Raw genomic sequence first — 21,808 nt, forward strand, 5'->3', positions numbered from 1 at the left:
GCAGCCCGGCGTCACCTGCGATAACGCGACCGCGCGTTGGCTCCTGATTGGCGCGCGCACGCATCACCTGATTTTTGCGCGCAGGTCCGCACTCAGGTAGCCGTGGCAGGATGATGCCACAATAGTTTCGAAAATTTTCGAAAAACAAGAAGTTAAAGAAATGGGTCTGTGGGAATTGATACAGTTGGGATCCTTGTAAAGTTTTAAAATCGGTACTACATGTTGAGTTTTCCAAATCGGAGGAATACAGTTGTTTTGCCAAAGATCATTAACTATTTGACATAAAATTTCCTTGGCGTACTGGGGAAGATTTTTGATTACTTTATAAGGGATGAAATCAGGACCAGGGGAGGTTTCCTTTTTATTTTCTAACGCAGTCGCAAATTCGCCCATAGAGAATGGGTCTCCCATCCATTGAGCCTCCGGTTTTCCGTGGCTGTTAAAAAAATCTTGTAACTTAGATTCGGAAATTTCATTCTCAGAACCAGTTATCGAGTCCAAAAACAAAGATGCATTAGCGGGATTTTGAAAGAAACTTGAAGACGAAGAAATATTATTGAGTTTAGCGTGTTTAAATCTACGAATGTGATCCCAAATAATTTTACTCGAAGTCATTCGATTGAATGATGAACAAAGATTCATCCAGCTTGAACGTTTTATTTCATATAAACGTTTTCTTCAAAGCGTCCAGCTTTTTGAAAATAATATAGTTTTCCATATTTGGATAATGCTTGTACGATAATAAAGCAACTTTGGCTTGTAAAACTACGCGGTCACAATCAGCATTCCACCAAGGAACAGCTTTGGAACAATTCCGTTTTTTGTGCGAGTAACACTTTTTGTCAAAAGTCATTAATATGTCATGTAAAATACTCAAAAACATATTATAATTTTCAAGAGGGTTATCAGCGAAGCTAAAACTTGAAAACTCACTTTCACATAACTTATTAAACTTTGACCAGTCAATCTTATTAAAATTTATGTTAGCTAAAGAGGTATTATCTAGTGTATCAACTTGATTTATTGAAGAGGTGGTCGGGCCAAAGGAAGGAAGGAAAGGAAGAAAAGCATCGTTAAAGACTTCAATAAGTAGTGGGAAATGATTACTACTGAGCAAATCATCAAGGACAGAAACTGTGCAACTAGAGCTAAGAGCAGGGGAAGCGAATACTAGATCCAATACATTTCCTTGTTGACCAAATGGAGCAAAGGTTGTGATTGTGTCATCATTTAAACAAACTAACTCAGAACTTTCCACATAATCATGAAGGGCTTTACCTCTTCTATCATTGACTCTTGAACTCCAGGAAGCATGATGTGCATTGAAGTCACCAATTATTAAATAATTATTTGAAACAAATTTAGAACATGAATCTTTCAATAAATTAATAGTGAACTTACCATTTGGTGGTGGAGGAATGTAAACACATAGAATGTCAAAAGAAAAATTATTAATGTGAACTGTAATTAAGATATTTTGAAAATGATATTGAGAAATTGTGTCTATTATTTTAAATTTATACTTAGAGCGTAATGCAATAGCAACCCCACCATGTGGGTGGTTGGAATCTCTTCTTATAACATTAAATCCAGGTAATTTGATGATTTTATGTGAAGTTAACCAGGTTTCATTGAATAAAATCATATCAACACACTTGTCAAGTTTACTGAGGAAATCTTTAAGTTGATCTAATTTAGGAAATAAACTTCTAGAGTTCCAATGAATGATATTAAACTGACCAACAGAATTATGCATATAAGATTGAGTAGAACTAACCATAATTTATGATGTAAAATTTGTTACTAGCATTTCTGTAATTAATTGAGTAGATATAGGTCCAGAAGGGGATTTAGAATCCTTTTTTTTTAACAATTCTATTAAAGTTTTTGTAATGGTTCTGAGGACAATTTCTGAATTGATAATGTCTGAAATTAAAGCCCTACCTTGAGGGGTCTTTGCAGATATAGGTATGCCAGAAGAGGTCACGGGGTTCTTAATAACAGGATTCTTTAAAGTCCCGCGGTTGAACCAATTTCTTCTTCAACGTCTTGAAAATCGGATTGACGCCGTGACTGACGACGAGTACGTGTCGTAATTACGTAGATTCACTCCGAAATACTAGTTAAAGGGCCCGCGCTTGGGCTGCCAGTTTAATGTTAGGTGCCCGACTGGCATGAGACTCTCTGGTTGTCAGTTCCGGTATCGACCGGGGACGCGTGTATTCCGCTTCAAAGTCTGGCGCGCACTAATTGGGGGTACGAATGATGCAACAGATGCGCGGGCGCGGGTAGCGCGGGGTGGGTCGTCCCGGCACGGACCTGAGTCACATTCCCTTTGGCTGCTGTTGCCCCGCGAAACGGAACGCTGCGTTACAATGTAATAATAATCAACATCAACTTTTACAAATTTAAACCGAATTAAATTTTGTTTCAAATGTGAAGGGTAGATGACGCTGTTCTTAATTATTTCAGAATTTAAAATTAAAATCTGAAAGCCTTGAAACATCAATCCACATAAATGTAATTTAAAAACTACAGTAAGAGGCTTAAATAAAAAGCTGAACTTAACTCAGCCTTAACTAGAATTTTCTTCGGAATTCAATAGTAAAGTTCAAGTTATTTTGATGAAATCAAAACCGAAATATTCATAGCATCTTAAACAATCACCTACGAATAAATATTAGTTATTATATTATTTATTATTCGTAGACAATCACAACGGTTTTATAGTTTTGGGAAGGGATTTTTTGTAACGCCATCTCGTAAAGTATTTCGGTATTACATTACAAAACAAAATTGTTTCTCCAACAGTAACAACAGTACTTGCTTCGGCAGTACTTAAACTAAAATACTAACAGTAACAACATTAACGTTATTTAATGTATAAACCGTTCAATAAGAACTGCAAACTATCCCCTTGAAGCTACAGTTTATGTAGGAATAATGACTTTTTGGCGGGAACGTGAGGTGTGAAGTTGTGTGATTTGTTTTAATTTGTCTATTTAGTGTTTCTTCGGGTTTAAATGTGTAATAATAGTGGTTTATTAACTGTTTAATATCTGTGAAAGTGCACAAATGTGGGAAAATTAAACAAAGTCGCTGTACGTAGCTTCTCGGTTTCCTCCAAAAAGTCCACTGAGATCTTAGTAAATGACCACCACCATTTTACTAAGATTATATTTCATTCCATATCATCTCATCTCATTTCATTTCATCCCATTTGATTAATGTCTCAAATTAATCATCTTCATTTCATTTCACTCCATAATATCACATTTCATTTCACTCCATAATATCATTTTTCATAAAAATATGAATATAAATTAAAATAAGACATAACCTAAAGGTCTCAGTTACCAGGTCATAAAATCCATTACAAATAGGAATAATTCCAGCGCACCCTGGCGGCCGTAGATTACCATTCTCGAATATTTATAGTCTGTGGCATGTCACTTTTTACATCGAAAAAAGTCAGGATCGAAATTTTTGAGCGAGCCATAGTTTGTGGTGATAAAATTAATAATTTCAAGTAGATTAATTGTTGTAATTGATATAACTAGTTAATATCAGTAAAATAAAGTTGTGAGTGATTGATATAATATACAATTTAGGAACCAGAAGTACCGTAGAATTAAATAAAATTTCGCAACCTCAAAAAACTGTTCTGCTCACAGTAAACACAGTCGGTAGTCTGGCGCTCCGTTTACAACGGGATTTTTTAACGGAACTTGGCGCCAGATTCTACCGAATCTGTGGATAATTGCAACATAATTATTTAGACTAACTAATATATAATTAAACAAGATAGATGTGGTTATTATAAATGAAGACTTATGAAGGTGTGGGTCGTCGGTCGGTTCGAAAAAGCAAACTAACTTAGAATGAAACTATGAAATAATAACGAAAAAGAAAATTAATGTTTTGGGGGTAGATAGAAATAAATTCTTGGTGTGATTATGGAACTACGAATTCCTGCCGTACTCGCCTCTCATTGGCTCGTACAATCACACGACTTTAATGTAACTGATAAATTTGTGGAAAGTTAATCTATTGAATTTATAATAATTTGACTATTTACACTACTTATTTACACTACTTATTAAAGAACAAAAACTGAATCGGCTATAAGACTTACCTGGTTCCCGATATCGGGGTCCCTAATCTAACCAAGTACTTAGCAACCGGGTTTAGCTACAGTCCCGCCTAGCCCCGAGGGGTAGGACAGGACTGGGAGTAGACACGGGAGGCCAGACCCTATTGGCGCTAACGTCCGCCGATTTTATTATTAAATAAAATGGTGACGCAGCTATACAGGCTGGACGACACCCACCCGTATTTAACTAATGTTAGGAAGAAGCGTCAATCCACTTACCTGTTCCCGGGTCCTGTGTATTGTTGTCCGGAACGTCTCCGCGCCGTAACAACTACACTAGATAGCACACTCTCACGGTTTGGGTTCGACAAATTGTACAGCACAACCAATTTGGATCCTCTGCGCACTGGTGTCCCGGGCAATCAGCGCTAGACAGCACGGCCGTATTATAGGGCTTGGTACACGTCAGCGTGTTTACAAGTTTTGACAGGACTGTTTTTACATCAGTTTCTCATCTTAACAAACACAGAGTAATTAGTTGATGACCAGATTATCCGATTATCACATTGAATCATTATTATTTTTATAATAGGTAGGTAAATAGTCATATTTGCGCCGACATATACTAGTTGAAAAAAACCACTTACCACTTTCCCATTCTACCATTTTAAGAATTCTTCTGGCTCGTAATCCTTTATAGCGATATTCCATAGTTAATTTATAATTATCACCAAAATAATGTTAGTAAGCAATAGAATACCGTCGCGTCACACGACGTCAAATAACGCAATGATTCAATAATGTGCATGGTCTGATCGCCCGCTCATTGCAACTTGTAATAACCTGTCGAAATTCGAGCGAAAAAGACAATAATAACCGATTCTCTATTAATTGAAAGAGAAAAAAAAAGTATCACGTTAATACTTGAGTTTAAATTCATAAAGAATATTGGTCACGCGCGGATTTAGTAATGGGATGCTAATGAATTATTGGGATGGCGCCACCTTTGGAGTTTGTCAGTTACTAATTACCGCGAGCGTAATTTAATCCAAAGCGTGGTGTTAGCTCCCGATCGATAACGCTTCACCGCTAGCTGCCTAGATGGCGGCACATGTACCGTAGTGCATGTAGTGCTTGTGCTTACGAAAAGCTACGTGAGCTTCGCCCCCCTCCCGCCGCCCGCGTGCTTCCATCGCCGAAGCCCGCACCACAGTCACTGGCAAGGTCTACAGGTGAGTGCAAGTTCTTTTAATTTATTGCCATTTTATTGCTGCTTCCGTGTAATCATTCGCCCGCCCGCTCGCTTATGTGTATTTAATTTATATCTTTAGTTTGATTACTAGCTTTTGTTTACCGCTATATAGTTTTACCGCTCCGCTAATTATAAGTGACAAACATTTGTCACATACCGCTTAGGACGGCTATTTACACGCCTTTCTACAACCCCGCTATATATGCTCCCGCCGCAGGAGGGCTATTTACACGCCCCCTTGCTACCCCATAGTTTGGTCCTGCGAGCCTGGATTAGATCCAGCTTAAATTTTAATTAAAATTAGAATTAATTTATGATTACCCCCATTCGCCATTTTGTTACAGTATTGTATTGTATGTAAAAGTTAATTACATTCATCGCTATTAATAATAACTCGTAACCGCATATTTAATTACATTTATTAACGTAGTTCATTTAGTGTTATTTTTTAGTCAGTTATTTCATAACTTCATTATGGAAAATAGACAACTAAAGAAACTTATCGCGAAGAATAATTTAGTATTTGCACAAATTAATGATTTATATAATAAATCAAAAAATATTTCGGAGTTTGATTCGGAATTAATTGAAACTTTTCTTGCCGAATCAGAATCGATTGATGACATGCGTGTTAGATTTGAAAGCAATTTGGATGATATCAATGATTTAAATTTAAAGCAAAACCCCGAAGTTGAGCCTGAATACGCAGCTTTATCGTCTTTTGACACGTTATATAATTACGTAAGACGCGCTCGTAACAAAATTAAAGTTGGTAATTCGTCAAATGTAATGAGAACTACCGCCGCCATAAATGTAACATTGCCAACAATTTCACTTCCTTCCTTTGACGGACGCTCTCTTGAAGGATGGGAAACATTTTACCAGGCTTTTAAAGCTAACATTCACGATAACCCGCAACTGTCTGATGCGCAACGTGTGCAGTATTTAATGGGCAAATTAACACATAGTGCATTAAAGTTAACCGCTGGTATAATACCCACAGGTGAAACTTATAATATTATTTGGTCGAATCTAATTAGTAAATATCAGGATAAACGAGCTTTAGGATGTCATTATCTGAATAATATATTAGATTTAAAAAATTGTTCACCTACCGCAAATAGTTTAAATATGTTCATTGAAAAAATTTCATCTTCGATTGCCGCTTTAAAACAATTAAATTTACTTGATTTGACTGATTTTATTTTATTACAATGCTCACTGAGAAGGTTGGATCCTCAAACTTTACATTCGTTTGAAGCATCGGTTCGTGGTATTGAAATACCCACAACTGAAATGTTTATTAAATTCATACAGGATCAGATAAAAATATTAGAACGCTCTGCACCGAAGTGTAACATAGAGAAATCTAAAAATCACAAATCGTTTATTTCTAGTAGTTATAATGACCCAGTCCGCACTGAAAGGGTTAACAAACCGGTTTCGTTATCTACGTGCGATCTTTGCTCGAGTTCGCACCACACGCAGTTATATCGTTGTAATGAATTTAAAAATATGATTTCACCGCAAGCACGTTATGATTTTATTAAATCGCACAAGGGTTGCATTAATTGTTTAAGCTTATCGCATACATTAAAAGCATGTCAATCAAAGTTAACATGCAATAATTGTAAGAAATATCATCATACTTTGTTGTGTTTTGGTAATAAACGGGCGAATCGAAAAAGTAAAAGCGTACCCAGTCCATCGGATGACTACGCTGATATGGACAGGCAGGTCAGTCGGTCGCAGGTACATGGAATTCCGAGTGATGCCGCGCGGCCCGATTACGGTCGGTCCCAGGTTCAATCTCAACCTGTTGTTCAGAGTTACGATCATCATGATGCCGCTTCGAATACTTGTTTACACTCTAACAGAACGATACAACAACAAAATAATACGACCGCTACCACGTTGACTCACAGTTCGGAAATAAAATCGAATAGTAATATTTTATTATCAACCGCTCAAATATACGCTCACTCGAATAAAGGGGAACGTAAAATAGTTAGATCTTTAATAGATAATGGTTCCCAAAATAATTTAATAACTGTCAATTGTTGTAAATTACTTAAATTACCGATTATACCTTTAAATAATTCTTATATTAGAGGTATTGGATTAACCGCTCGCCCGATTCACGGATATGTTTATTTAAATATTGAATCTAGATTTTCTCCTAATAAATATTATATTCACGCTTTAGTAGTAGACTGTATTACAGATAAATTACCCGCTTATTTTATAAATTCCTCAAATATGAATCATATACGTAATTTACCGCTTGCCGATTCAAATTGGAACGTTCCAGGTGTGATTGATATGGTGTTAGGTGCTCAGTTATTTCCATATATATACTTAGGTAATCGTATAGATACCGGCTCACTAGCGCCACCTGCCGTAGAAACAACCTTCGGTTATGTTCTTATGGGTGACGTACCTGAAGTGAGTTACACCGGCATTATGAAACCGCAACATGATAATTTTTCTGTTATAAATGATAATAATACCTCTTTGTGACTATCTAGTACAGTTTATATTGATAATCCACCCGCTTTCGAAAATACTAAAATTCATTCTGCATTCACTTTAAATAAAACTTTTTCATCTATAACGCATAAAGACCTTGAGTCATTTTTACATAAATTTTGGGAATTAGAGGAGATTCCTCATGAGCGTCATCTTAGCCCTGAGGAAGCCGAGTGTGAAAACAAATATATTTCTACAATTACCCGCGATAAGGATGGCCGATATACGGTTGAGTTACCAATTAGTAGAAATCCCGCTGACCTTGGCAAGTCTTATACTGTTGCTCACCGCCGTTTTCTTTCGCTCGAACGTAAGTTTGTTCAATTACCCTCACTCCGCGATGATTACGATATCGTTATACAGGATTACATTAGTAAAGGTTATTTAACTGAAATTAACGACACCGCTAAGAAAACCGATAACGGTTATTATATACCGCACCATGCAGTTATCCGCCCAAGCAAGACTACCACTAAACTACGTGTAGTTCTTGATGCTAGTGCTAAAACATCTAGTGGACTGTCACTTAATGACGTCTTGCATACTGGTCCAAATGTACAGGCAGACTTATTTTTGCTTTTACTACGCTTTCGTTTGTTCCCTGTGGCACTGTGCGCTGATGTGGAACAAATGTACTTACGCATTAGGGTGACCACAGACCACCATAAATATTTAAAAATATTGTACCGCTTTAAAAATGATAAACTTCGCATTTTCGCTTTTAACTGTCTGCACTTTGGTTTAAAGTCATCACCTTATTTAGCAATGCGTACTATACGTCAATTAGCATCAGAAGAATGTTATCGTTATCCAGAAGCCGCTAGTGTAGCTGAGTCTCAATTATATATGGATGATCTCGTCACATCCCTACACGAAGATATTTCAGCTATCAAACTATCGAAACAACTAATTTCACTCTTTAAATCAGGAGGTTTTAATTTAACAAAATGGGCAAGTAACTCCACTGCCTTTCTTAATAGCCTTCCAGAAACGCACCGCTCTTCTGTAAGCTTCTCTGATGATGCTAATAATACCATGAAAGTTTTAGGCCTTGCATGGCTTCCCGCTAATGACTCATTTTTTATGACGAGCTCAAACACTAATGAAAAGTGCACTAAAAGAACAATATTATCTTTAGTCGCACGCTTGTTCGACGTGCTTGGTTTAGTTGCTCCAGTTATACTGTTCGCTAAATTGCTGATTAAGGAACTCTGGAATTCTAAAATAGACTGGGATGATACACCTCCAGATACAATTATTTACCGCTACTCTTCACTAGTGAAAGAGCTTCCATTGCTTTCAACTATCGCAATACCGCGCCATATTGGAGTTTTTAAAGACTGTGAAGTAAATATTGTTGCATTTTGTGATGCAAGCTTGAACGCTTACGGTTGCGTTGTTTATTTACACATTACAGATCCCACAGGAGATATTACTTTAAGATTATTGTGCTCAAAATCAAAGGTTTCTCCGGTTAAGATAACTACATTAGCTCGCCTTGAGCTTTGTGCCGCTCTTGTTTTGTCAAAATTAGTTAAACTTATTTATAACGCTTATAATTCTTTACATCCTATCACCGCTATATACGCTTTCTCAGATTCTACAATTGCTCTTTCTTGGATTAAATCTTCCCCGCATAGATGGTCAATATTTGTAGGAAACCGCATCGCTCAAATTCAGGAGAATTTATCACCTGACCGCTTTTTTCATATTAATGGTAAGGAAAATCCTAGCGATTGTGTGTCACGAGGTCTTTTACCGTCACAAATTATTAATAACTCGCTTTGGTGGCAGGGTCCTTCTTGGGCCTGCTATCCTATTTCACAATGGCCTATTGAACCTTTTGTACCTTGTAAATCTGGAAGTGACATACCTGAAATGAAAAAATCTGTAACACTTACCGCTTTGACTGTTGTCGAAGATTCCCCAATATATCAACTTGGGTTGAGAATTTCGTCATGGTCAAAACTTCTTCGCTGTGTTGTTTATGTACTTCGATTTATAAGAAAATTACCGCGAAACAAGTTTGTAACCGCATTCGATTTAAATACTGCTGAGAAAGCTATTATTCGAGCTCTTCAAGCTAAATATTTTGGTCATGATATTGCCAGCATTAGAAAATTAGATTTACCTTCGAAAAATATTCGTAAACTTAGTCCATTTATTGACGAAGATGGAATTTTGCGTATTCAGGGTAGACTTTCGAACTCTGATTTACCGTTTGAAACGCAACACCCCGCTTTATTGCCAAAACACGATCACATAATAAATATTATTGTTGATTATTTTCATAATACAAACTTGCACACTGGTCCGGACCTTTTGATGTCCATTATTCGTCAACGCTTTTGGATATTGTCCGCTAGAAACGTTATAAGAAAAAGAGTGCATATGTGTAAATCATGTTTTCGAGTATCACCTTCACACCCAACTCCCATGATGGCTGACCTTCCGTCAAGCCGTGTAATGGAGGCCAAAGCTTTCTGTCACACGGGAGTAGATTACGCGGGCCCATTTAAGATAACGCTTGTACGCAAACGTGGTCATCATTCACAAAAGGCTTACATTTGCCTGTTCGTATGCTTAACGACAAAGGCTATACATATTGAGTTAGCCTCGGATTTGTCAACGGACTCATTTCTTGCCGCTTTCAAACGTTTTATATCTCGTCGAGGTCCAGTTTCTTTCATGTATTCAGATAATGGCACTAATTTTGTTGGCGCAAAGGCTCAGTTAGATGAAATGTATAAACTTCTAGTTTCAAATAATTTTATATCCGCATGGAATGATGAATTAACTAAATACCGAATCATTTGGAAGATGATCCCGCCTCGGGCTCCACATTTTGGAGGTTTATGGGAATCAAACATTAAATCCGTTAAAACCCATTTAAATAGAGTAATAGGCGCACAAATTCTCACTTACGAAGAGATGTTAACTGTGTTGAATCAAATAGAATGTCTTATGAATTCCAGACCTTTATGTCTTTTATCCGCAGATCCCAACCCCGAAATTCTCACACCCGCACATTTTTTGTTGTCCACTCCTTTGCAGTATTTACCCGCGTCTGAATTGTCCGCAAATCAGATGAGTCTAACTAATCGCAAAGCGTTGTTAGATGGTTTGGTTAATTCCTATTGGAGGAAATGGAGATTAGAGTACCTGCATACGTTGCAAGTCAGACAGAAGTGGTGTACATCAGATAACCCCGTGAAGGTTGGGACAGTAGTTCTTATTCATCAAGATGACATTCCACCGCTCCGCTGGCCACTTGGCGTTATACAAGAGGTGTATCCAGGTGTCGATAACATTATACGCGTTGCTTTGGTAAAAACGAAATCTGGATTTCTTAAACGTCCAGTTGTAAAATTATATCCGCTACCGCTAGAATAAATTAGAGTACCGCATGTCATCAACCGCTTCAACTCTACTCGTAAACATTCATGATGGCTTATTATTGATTAAAATTTGTTTCTTTTCAAATAACTTCCCGCTATTTAAGCTTTATGCTTCCTATCTTAGTATCTTTATATATTTGTTGAAAGTCCTGCGAACTTTCAAGGCGGGCAGGATGGTCACGCGCGGATTTAGTAATGGGATGCTAATGAATTATTGGGATGGCGCCACCTTTGGAGTTTGTCAGTTACTAATTACCGCGAGCGTAATTTAATCCAAAGCGTGGTGTTAGCTCCCGATCGATAACGCTTCACCGCTAGCTGCCTAGATGGCGGCACATGTACCGTAGTGCATGTAGTGCTTGTGCTTACGAAAAGCTACGTGAGCTTCGCCCCCCTCCCGCCGCCCGCGTGCTTCCATCGCCGAAGCCCGCACCACAGTCACTGGCAAGGTCTACAGGTGAGTGCAAGTTCTTTTAATTTATTGCCATTTTATTGCTGCTTCCGTGTAATCATTCGCCCGCCCGCTCGCTTATGTGTATTTAATTTATATCTTTAGTTTGATTACTAGCTTTTGTTTACCGCTATATAGTTTTACCGCTCCGCTAATTATAAGTGACAAACATTTGTCACATACCGCTTAGGACGGCTATTTACACGCCTTTCTACAACCCCGCTATATATGCTCCCGCCGCAGGAGGGCTATTTACACGCCCCCTTGCTACCCCAAATATTGTAATATGTGTTTACGTGAAATAGTATCGAAAATTATGTCAATAATAAAGCAGTATAATATACGTTTACCGTTCAAAACTTACCGAACTAATTTAGGTAAAGCGTGTTATTGAAAAGAGTTATCAATTTATTTACGTGAATAAAAGGGTATACCTAACGCCTTACCGATTTATCGAGACATATGTTCGTTCCGTAGTGAACGACTACGATGTTTTTATGGGTTAAAGTTGTTACATGACTTCCGGAGGATAAAAATAAAAACTGTTACAACTGGACGAGTTTTTCGAAAAAAAAATTTTTAAAAAATCAGTAGGTGTATATCGACCTACAGATGTCGAAAATACAAAACCATTAAAAAGGTGGTAATAGCATATTACCATTTTATTCTCCGGGGGCGTCGATATGACAGTAATAGGTACGGACTTAGTACTTGGGGAAAAGTTTGTCGGTCGCGTATCATTTGGATTTGTTCTGTGATAGCTTCGAATGATTACACAAACGTATATGATTTTTTTAATCCTTCCGAAGGTAGTCGAGCGTGTGAGTCCCCACGGGTAGGTACTACCACTTCGCTTATTTCTGCCGTGAAACAGTAATGCGTTTCGGTTTGAAGGGTGGGGCAGCCGTTGTAACTATACCTGAGACCTTAGAACTCATATCTCAAAGTGAGTGGAGGTATTAACGTTGTTCATGTCTATGGGCTCCAGTAACCACTTAACACCAGGTGGGCTGTGAGCTCGTCCACCCATCTAAGCAATAAAAGATAATCATAATGGTGATGATCGCTGTTGCTCGTAGACATAATTAATACCATGGGCAAATCATGGCCTATTGTTGGTTCTCATTCCAGAGCCGGAGGATAAGTTTATGAGCAATTACTTTTTGGGAGTCCTAACGACGAAAGGAAGATCTTCCACCGAGCGGGTGATATTTGCTCGGTAGACCGACGGTCCGAATGTTGTTGTTCGGAACTTATATATATGCGCTTTAGTCTTAGCTTTAGTAGGTGAGTCGAAACTGAGCTTGAATGCTGCGTGATTGTCGCCAGTGCTGCTCGAAGTCTGCGGTGAGTCGAGACTAAGCTTGAATGCTGCGCGATGAGGTAGTGTAGGTGCGTGCCGTAGGGCCAGGAAGCGCGGTGAGTCGGCTGCGATGGTCCTGTTGAGGCTGCGATGCTGGCTTGCTGTGGGACGACTGTCGATGACTTGCTTTTATCTGCGAGAATGCGGGGGTTGTGGTAGCCGAAGTTCTTGATGCGCTGATAATGAATCAGAAGGTTGCGATTGTTCCGTCGCAGGTCACCAGTTTGAAAAGCTTAACAACGGAGGGAAGATCTTCCACCGAGCGGGTGATATTGACTCGGTAGACCGACGGTCCGAATGTTGTTGTTCGGAACTTATATATATGCGCTTTATCTTGAAAATGTCGTAAGCGAGATTCAGGCATCTGTCAATTATCTTGCGTTGTATGATGGCTACCCGCCACAACTTCAAGTGGTCCGATGGCAAAAAAAGATGAAGGTACCATTTTAATCCTTCAGAGCACTCTCTCACCTCGTGGAATTATGTTACAAAACACAGGGATAATACTACTTAAATAATGGAAAAGTTTATAAAATAATAAGTAAGTATTTATGAATATATGAATTAATATATTAGGGGTTGTATATTTGTATGCCAACGGGTATTTCGGAGGAATTTTGGAGATTATTTATGTTGGTAACTCTAACATCAAAGTAAACGTCGATTATTCATCAAGAGTTTTTCTTAAATGCTGGTTTATTTAACTATCTTGAGACTTCCTCCTGTGAAGTGATAGCTTTCGGTTTGTCACTTCAGTCTTTTTTGTAATGACGAGTGAGGTTAAGTGTTTGCTAGTTGCTTATAGGCTCCTTAAACACAACTCACTGAGTGTCTTTCTTCACGGATCTTCTCAGTGGGTCGCAATTCCGATCCGGTAGTAGATTCTGCGAAGCACTGCTCTTGCTAGGGGCTAGTGTTAGCAATTCTCTCAGATTGAGCCCGCGAGCTCGCCTACCGGTCCGCGCGAAATTGGAATAGCCTCTTAGGCTACTACTAATAGTTATTAGGAAGGAAAAAAATGCTTATAGACATGACAACGTTAATGCTAGGTCGATCTATTTGTATATTGTTATAGCCATTATTAATGGCTGTCTCAACTGAAAACATAACTCTCACGACGGAACTAGGCAGGATAGCGGTACTCGTACCGACTTACGTTAAATACTCCTTACCACCAGTAATTAGATATTAGGTATCGTGGCCTAACGGATAAGACGTCCGGTGCATTGTGTTGAAGCGATGCACCGGTGTTCGAATCCCGCAGGCGGGTACCAATTTTTCTAATGAAATACATACTCAACAAATGTTCACGATTGACTTCCACGGTGAAGGAATAACATCGTGTAATAAAAATGAAACCCGCAAAATTATAATTTGCGTAATTACTGGTGGTAGGACCTCTTGTGAGTCCGCACGGGTACCACCGCCCCGCCTATTTCTGCCGTGAAGCAGTAATGCGTTTCGGTTTGAAGGATGGGGCAGCCGTTGTGACTATACTGAGACCTTAGAACTATATGGCTCTATATCTCAAGGTGTGTGGCGCATTTACGTTGTAGATGTCTATGGGCTCCAGTAACCACTTAACATCAGGTGGGCTGTGAGCTCGTCCACACATCTAAGCAATAAAAAAAAAAGGTACATTTAATTTTGGGCATAGATAATACACATAAATAAGTTATAGATAAGCAACTCAAGCACTCAAAAAAAATGTTCACGGGCGTCGACCACTAGATTGTTAAAGTCTTTGTTTGCCTAGTTAGCTATGAATCTATTTAATGTAATATAAAATAAAACCACTCGTGCTGCGTTTGTTCGACAGACTCCATAGAGTATATTTATTTCTTTTAACCATAGACACTATTTTATGTTTCTAACATATTCCCCCACAAGAGATGAGGTGACAATATTCATTTTAAACAAAGTATACAAGTACAATAGAGTTTAACTTTAATGTATTTTATTAACTGCATGATATCTGCTTCTAGAGTGGACTGTAAATTTTATCGTAATACCTATTGCATGTTGTATTAAACTTTAAGAAATTGTACATAATAAAAACAAATATGTTCGAACATTATTGAGTGTAAGACTCTTAAATAGAAATGACACTTCCAAATAAACATTAATAAAGATTTATGTATATATGAAAATTTTAAATAATAATTGTTACAATAGTTTGTAATAATGTAGTAACATAGATCAATCTAATCTACAATATGTTTATATTAGAATTCATACATAGAAACTTAAACTAACTAAATTTCCCACCTTATATCAATCGCAGATATACTAGAAGTTCTTTAATTAAACAATAGCAAAATTGTAGGATACCTGGGTAACTAGGATCTTATTAATTTTATTTAACTTAACTCTATTTACATAATTTACGAATACCTGGCTAATTAAGAACATACTAGAACTATTTTAGGTATATTACAAGATTTTAATTTATTTTAATTTTTCTTATTCTAGTGGAAGTATACAAATTTTTGTAATCGAGGTTCGGTGCACTCTTCCATTGGCCTTTTTAACTTCTAAGGCCCGTACTAGGCCATCTGCCCCCTCAAAGACTTGGGTTACTCGTGCCATTGGCCAGGTCATTGGAGGGGTAGCTAGCTCTCTCAAAATTACTAAGGCACCTACCTTTACATTAGGTTGGCTATCTTTCCATTTAGGGCGATTTTGCAATACATTTAAATAATGTTTTGACCAATATCTCCAAAAGTGCTGCTGCATTGCAGTGCATTTACTCCAGAAACTGAGTCTATTTTCCGGTATGTTGGTGAAATCTTGCTCAGGGATGCAGTTGAGAGGTGCACCTGTTAGGAAGTGACCCGGTGTCAAGTAAGACAAATCCTCAGTATCTGTTGACATTGGAGTTATTGGTCTTGAGTTTAAGATGCCCTCAATTTGAACTAAAACAGTATATAATTCTTCATATGTTAACACATGCGAACCAAGCACTCTTTTTAACAATGTTTTAGTGCTTTTTACTGCTGCTTCTGCAAGTCCAGCAAAAACTGGTGAATAACATGGCACAAATTTTAAATTTATACCTAATTTGGAAGCTGCTGTTTGCACCTGTGCCTGGTGGGTTTTTGAGCTTAAAGTTCTGACAGGTGAGTATTAGCTGCCTTGAAGGTGCCAGCATTATCACAATAAATCTCAGATGGGACATTACGTCTGGCTATAAACCGTTTTAGTGAAGCGATAAATGTATGAGTTTCTAGACTTGATAAAAGTTCAATGTGGCAGGCATGAGTTACAAAGCATACAAACAAACATAAGTAGGCATGAGATGTTATAACACCTCTTATTCTAGATTGTTTAACTGCCACAGGCCCTGCAAAGTCAAGTCCAATCTTTTTGAAACATCTGCTAATATTTACTCGGTCCGCAGGTAATGATCCCATCAGTTGTTTAGCAGTTACACCTTTATGCCTGAAACAGGTCATACATCTATGAAGAAACTTCTTCACTAACCTTAAACCATTAACAATCCAATAACGTTGTTGCAAGCTACTTAAAACTAACTTCTGACCTGAGTGTAACAATTTAAGGTGCTCATTTTGAATCAGAAGATGAGTCACAGTGGATTCTTTAGGCAAAATAATTTGATGTTTGTGGCTGTATGGCAGCGCAGAATGTTGAAGCCTACCACCTACTCTCAGGATACCTTCAGCATCAATAAATGGGTTCAGAGATTTTAAATATGATGATGCTGGCTTGCCTGCCTGCAATAAAGCCATATCGCTCGGGAAATATCTTTCCTGCTCATTTTTAATTAATAAATGCAACCCTTTACTTGCCTCTGCATACATAATAAAGTTTTCTTTTATTTTATTTGACCCTGGCCTGGTATTGTTACTAAACCTGAGTATGTATGCTAAAACATTGACAAGTTTGTCAAGGTTAGAATATTTTTCTATTAATAAATCTAGAAAGGACTTAGGTCTTTCTTGTGATGCTGCACACACCAATTTTTCACTTGCAGAGTCCTTTACCTCTGGTAAGTTTTTTGTTGATTTGTGATTAAATTCATCAAATTGATAATCTGAGTCTTTCAAGAAAGACGGGCCTGACCACCACAGTTGGTTACATTGTAGCTCTGTAGGGGCATAAGGTTTTGTCAGAAAATCTGCTGGGTTTGAATCACTTGCTACATATGCCCATTTGAAAGACATTGTGAGGTCATTGATGATTTTGATTCTATTTGCAACATATGCATTGAGGATTACCGGGTCGGTCTTTTGCCATGCTAAAACTACTTGTGAGTCGCTATATAAGTGGACATTATCAATCTTTATCTTTTTACTTAATGTACCATGTACTCTGGCACTCAATTTTGCTAAAAGTAGTGCAGCATTTAACTCTAAACGCGGAATTGACATCTTACTTGATTTAGGCGCAATTTTTGACTTTGAACATAGTAATGACACGGTGGTCCTTCCTTGGTTGTCAACAACTCGTAAATAGATTGCACAGCCCATGGCAGCTATTGCAGCATCAGAAAATCCAATAATTTGAACAATTTTACTATTTTCTGGACACACATTTCTAGGTGCTGATATCTGCGCCATCTGCTGTAGACTATTGTAAAATTGCAACCATTCATCCTGTAGTTTAGTGGGAAGGACCGTATCCCATGATATAGCGACCTCAGTCCATAATTTTTGCATTATTACTTTGGCTTGAACCAAAATAGGCCCCGCAATTCCCATTGGATCATAAAATTTACTGATATAGCTCAATATTTGCCTTTTTGTTTTAGGAATATCACAAGCTGGAGGGCAAGTAATTATGAATGAATCTTGCTGTATACAAAATTTTAAACCTAAAGTTTTAATGTCATTATTGAACTCTAAATCCCCTGAGTTCTGATGCTGCTCTGGTACTTCTGCCAAGATTGCCTTGTGATTAGCTGACCACTTATGCAACTGGAAATTTCCTTTATTCAGCAATTCAATCAGCTGTGCTTTTGTTGCAATAATCTTTGCTAAACTATCATCTGTATGAAGCACATCGTCAACATAGGTTGAATTTAACAGAACAGGAGCAGCTAGCGGATATTGTTCACCGAATCTGGTTGCTAGCTCCAGTAAGCAGCGAGTAGCCAGCCATGATGAGCACTTCAGTCCATAGGGAACGGTTGATTGCTGAATGCATTTAAGTTGCTCATCCGGGCTGTCTCTCCAGAGAATGTTGAGCAAAGACCTTTGGCTTTTTTCTATGATTAAATTGCGGAACATACGCCTGATATCACAGGCAAAGAAGTATTTATGAAGTCTGAATAACAACAAAATGTCAAACAACTCTTGTTGGACTATAGGTCCATTCCACATCAGATCATTCAAAGAAATTTTATTATTAGTTTTCATGGAACCGTCAAATACAGTTCTTAATTTAGTTGTGATTGCATTTTGCTTTATCACTGCATGATGTGCAAAATAATAGACTGGATCTTTTGATAGATCATAGAGAGTAATGTCTACAATTGAGGCATGGCCTAATTCAAGGTATTCGTGAATAAAGCTTTTGTACTCTTTTTGTAATGGTTTATCTTTTTGCAGTTTATTTTCGAGATTCAAGAATCTTTTTAATGCTAGACCAAGTGATTCACCTAAGGCATTGTTCATATCACAAAGAGGTAGCTTTAGTGGCATTGAAACTTCAAACTGGTTGTTTTCTAACTTGACTGTATTGGTGAAATGCTTCTCAACATATTGTTGTTCTGAGGTATGTTCCACAAATTTCTCAGGTTCTTTTTCAGATTGCCAAAAGTTAGCTATGGTGTCGCTTATGTCAGTTTCACATTCCCGACAGAATAGAGCAACAGCAGAACTCTGAATATATGAATCAGGGACACTACCTGCTACTATGTAACCAAACTGAGTGTGTAAGAGTGATGGTTGTGCAGCATCACCTTTATCCTCGTCCTGTGTCAGTTGTATGCACTCAGTCTGTGGCAACAGTGCCTGGAAAAATACATCAGCACCAAGTAAGATACCTATATCACTTGTGATATTGAAAGAATCATCGGCTAGTTTAATATTGCTTGGCAATTTTAATTTTGCTAAGTTAATGTGGTGTTGTGGCAATTTTGATGTTATCTGATCAACCAACAGGAGATTAGCCCTCACTTTATAAGGGTAAGCACATGAGAATATATCTAATTGCAGAGCATGTCTGATTGTCTTCCCAGTATTTGCAATACCAACCACATCAATGTGGTTAGGTATTGGTTGCTTACCTATTGCTCTGGCAACGCTAGAGGTTATAAAGGATGATTGGCTGGCTGAATCTAACAGCGCCTTTACTCTAATTTCTTCCCCATTCTGTGAGATCAATTTGACCTTTGCAGTCGGCAGAAGGACCTGGGTCCTTTTGCTCAACTCACTCGCACTCATATTTACAACATTAGAACTAGTCATGGGTTCTGAGTTTCGCGTTTCATACTCACTATTGTGTAATAAGCTATTATGACCCATCTTGCATCTGGCACATCTAAAATGGAACTTGCACTTGTTCGAGTGGGCATTTAAACAGATTTTACATAGTTTTTTGCTGTGGACAAAGGCTAACCTGTCTTTTACTGAAGCTAGCATGAAACTAGGACATGTATATAACTTATGCGGCTTACTACAGAAAATGCAATTTGATTCCCTTACATTGATCACATTAGCTGCAACCTTACCCGTTGAAATCACAGTGGCTGGTGTATGCGCCGTCTCGTCAGATTCAAGAGCTAAAGCTCTCGCTTCTAGAAATTGTATGAGATCATTATTAGTAGTTAATATTGGTTGAGGCTGAGCCAGAGCAAGGTGATATGCATTGCGAGTAGAGGCATCTATTTTTCTAGTCAGCATACATACAAGTATGCTGTCCCACTTGTTAACAGGTTCTCCCAGATTTTTTAACGCAGCTAAATTTTGTTTTACTACCGATATTAATGACCGTAGCGAGGCAGCGCTACTTTTATTGCAGGCAGGCATGTCAAACAGTGCACATATGTGCTCATTAATAATTTTGTGTTTTTTATCATACCTCTCTGTGAGTATGGTTAGAGCTTCTTGGTAGCTAGACCCTACCACTGGCAAGTTTTTAACGAGGTCGTAGGCTTCACCTTTAAGAAAGTTTCTTAGATAGAAAAATTTTTGAATATCGCTTAAATTTTTATTACTATCAATAAAGGCTGTAAACATTTCAATAAAGGGCCTAAACTCAGAGTACATACCCCGGAAAGCAGGCATCTCTACCTGTGGTAATTTTAGTTTAGTAACAGCACCTGAAGTCGCAGTCGGGACAGCAGCGCTTCGCTTTTGTAAACTTGCTAAAAGTGTTCGTATGCCCGATAGGCACTCCAGGTAACTCGTCTCCGTTACATCAGGATCCTCCGCTAAATCTCCAAGTTCTATATTTATATTTTCATACTCGTTGTAAGCAGTAAGCGTCTTCTCCTCCATGAGAAGGAGCATTTGCAGGGACGCGTCATCGAGCGCGCTTGTTGCCACCCTGTTCTGCATGCGGGTTATGTTCCCTTTAAAGGCAGCTCGCTTGGCGAGGAGTCGCCGTACATCTTCTTTGTCCTCTGCCATGATATGATTGCCGCGACTTGTTCAAATAATTCACAATCACAATAATTGCACCTAGTAGCAAACATAACCTGCACGAATATTTGCCTTACACCTGCGTATACGCAGTAGTACTTTGAAAATGCAGATAGTATTAGTTTCACTGTATAACTTGAAAGAACGCGGTAATCACAGCGTTAATGTATGGATGGAGTGCTTGCTTGCTTTCGTGTCGATGAAAAATAGCACGCGGCGTTCACGGCGTTGCCGGGCAAAACAAAATGGCGTTTCGCAAAATTCGCCGGCAATGTATGTCGCACCGTTTTCTTGTTGCACCACTTGGTAAACTGGTTTCTTTATGCGTTGGTTTCACGTCGTGGTCGAAGGACCATGTTAAAGTCCTTGTTTGCCTAGTTAGCTATGAATCTATTTAATGTAATCATCGATATATTACCACTAGATCCCGCGTAAAGGCGTCAAAAGTAACCAAACAAAACTGTGCTTAGATTCATATTAAGCACTGTTTTGCCGTCAGTGTCACGCCGACCGTCGAGTGGAACGATTCTAAAATGCGCTGTAAAAAGATGTAAAAAACACGCTTATAAAGAGAAAACAACATGAAATTTAGTATTTTTGGTAAGTTTTATAATTTTTATTAACAGATAGTGATAAATATTTGAAATAAATCAGTTATTCTTACCAAATTAGTACTTCAAGAAATTAAATCCTATTATTTTGCTTCGCAGTTATTTCTTTCGCACACATAATAACGGTTACATGCAAGACAAGGATGAAATAGGGCTATTTCAGAACAAGTGTAGTGGAGTCACATAATTTTTTATTTTTTTATTTTTTTTATTGCTTAGATGGGTGGACGAGCTCACAGCCCACCTGGAGTTAAGTGGTTATACTGGAGCCCATAGACATCTATAGCGTATTTACGCTGCTATTTGCGCATTTGCGCCACCCACCTTGAGATATAACTTCTAAGGTCTCAAGTATAGTTACAACGGCTGCCCCACCCTTCAAACCGAAACGCATTACTGCTTCACGGCAGAAATAAGTGGGGTGATGGTACCTACTCGTGCGGACTCACAAGAGGTCCTACAACCAGTAATTACGCAAATTATTTTGCGGGTTTGATTTTTATT

General features: G+C 38.1%; 1 protein-coding gene across 1 annotated transcript; it reads right to left on the reverse strand.

The window, feature by feature from the left end:
- Nucleotides 1–4,591: 4,591 nt before the first annotated feature.
- LOC134201723 (uncharacterized) lies at nucleotides 4,592–20,681 on the reverse strand. The gene is made up of 7 exons (XM_062676970.1): nucleotides 20,321–20,681; nucleotides 19,755–19,846; nucleotides 17,483–19,421; nucleotides 16,570–16,627; nucleotides 16,370–16,527; nucleotides 15,837–15,950; nucleotides 4,592–4,608 (listed from the first exon to the last, which is right to left on the reverse strand). The coding sequence occupies exons 1-7, from the start codon at nucleotides 20,679–20,681 to the stop codon at nucleotides 4,592–4,594; spliced, it is 2,739 nt and encodes a 912-aa protein (XP_062532954.1).
- Between the last annotated feature and the right edge of the window lie 1,127 nt (nucleotides 20,682–21,808).

The sequence above is a fragment of the Bombyx mori genome, chromosome W (genome assembly GCF_030269925.1).
Source record: "Bombyx mori chromosome W, ASM3026992v2".
Classification (NCBI taxonomy): Eukaryota; Metazoa; Arthropoda; class Insecta; order Lepidoptera; family Bombycidae; genus Bombyx; species Bombyx mori.

Excerpts from the sequence above, each read along its gene's own strand:
- LOC134201723 (XM_062676970.1), bottom strand. The coding sequence starts at position 20,681 with ATGGCAGAGGACAAAGAAGATGTACGGCGACTCCTCGCCAAGCGAGCT. Across the intron at positions 16,628-17,482 it reads AAAAATTGCGCCTAAATCAA|GTCAGAAGTTAGTTTTAAGT; the intron begins GTAAGATGTCAA and ends TGTTACACTCAG. Across the intron at positions 15,951-16,369 it reads AACATCTCATGCCTACTTAT|ATACTGAGGATTTGTCTTAC; the intron begins GTTTGTTTGTAT and ends CAATGTCAACAG.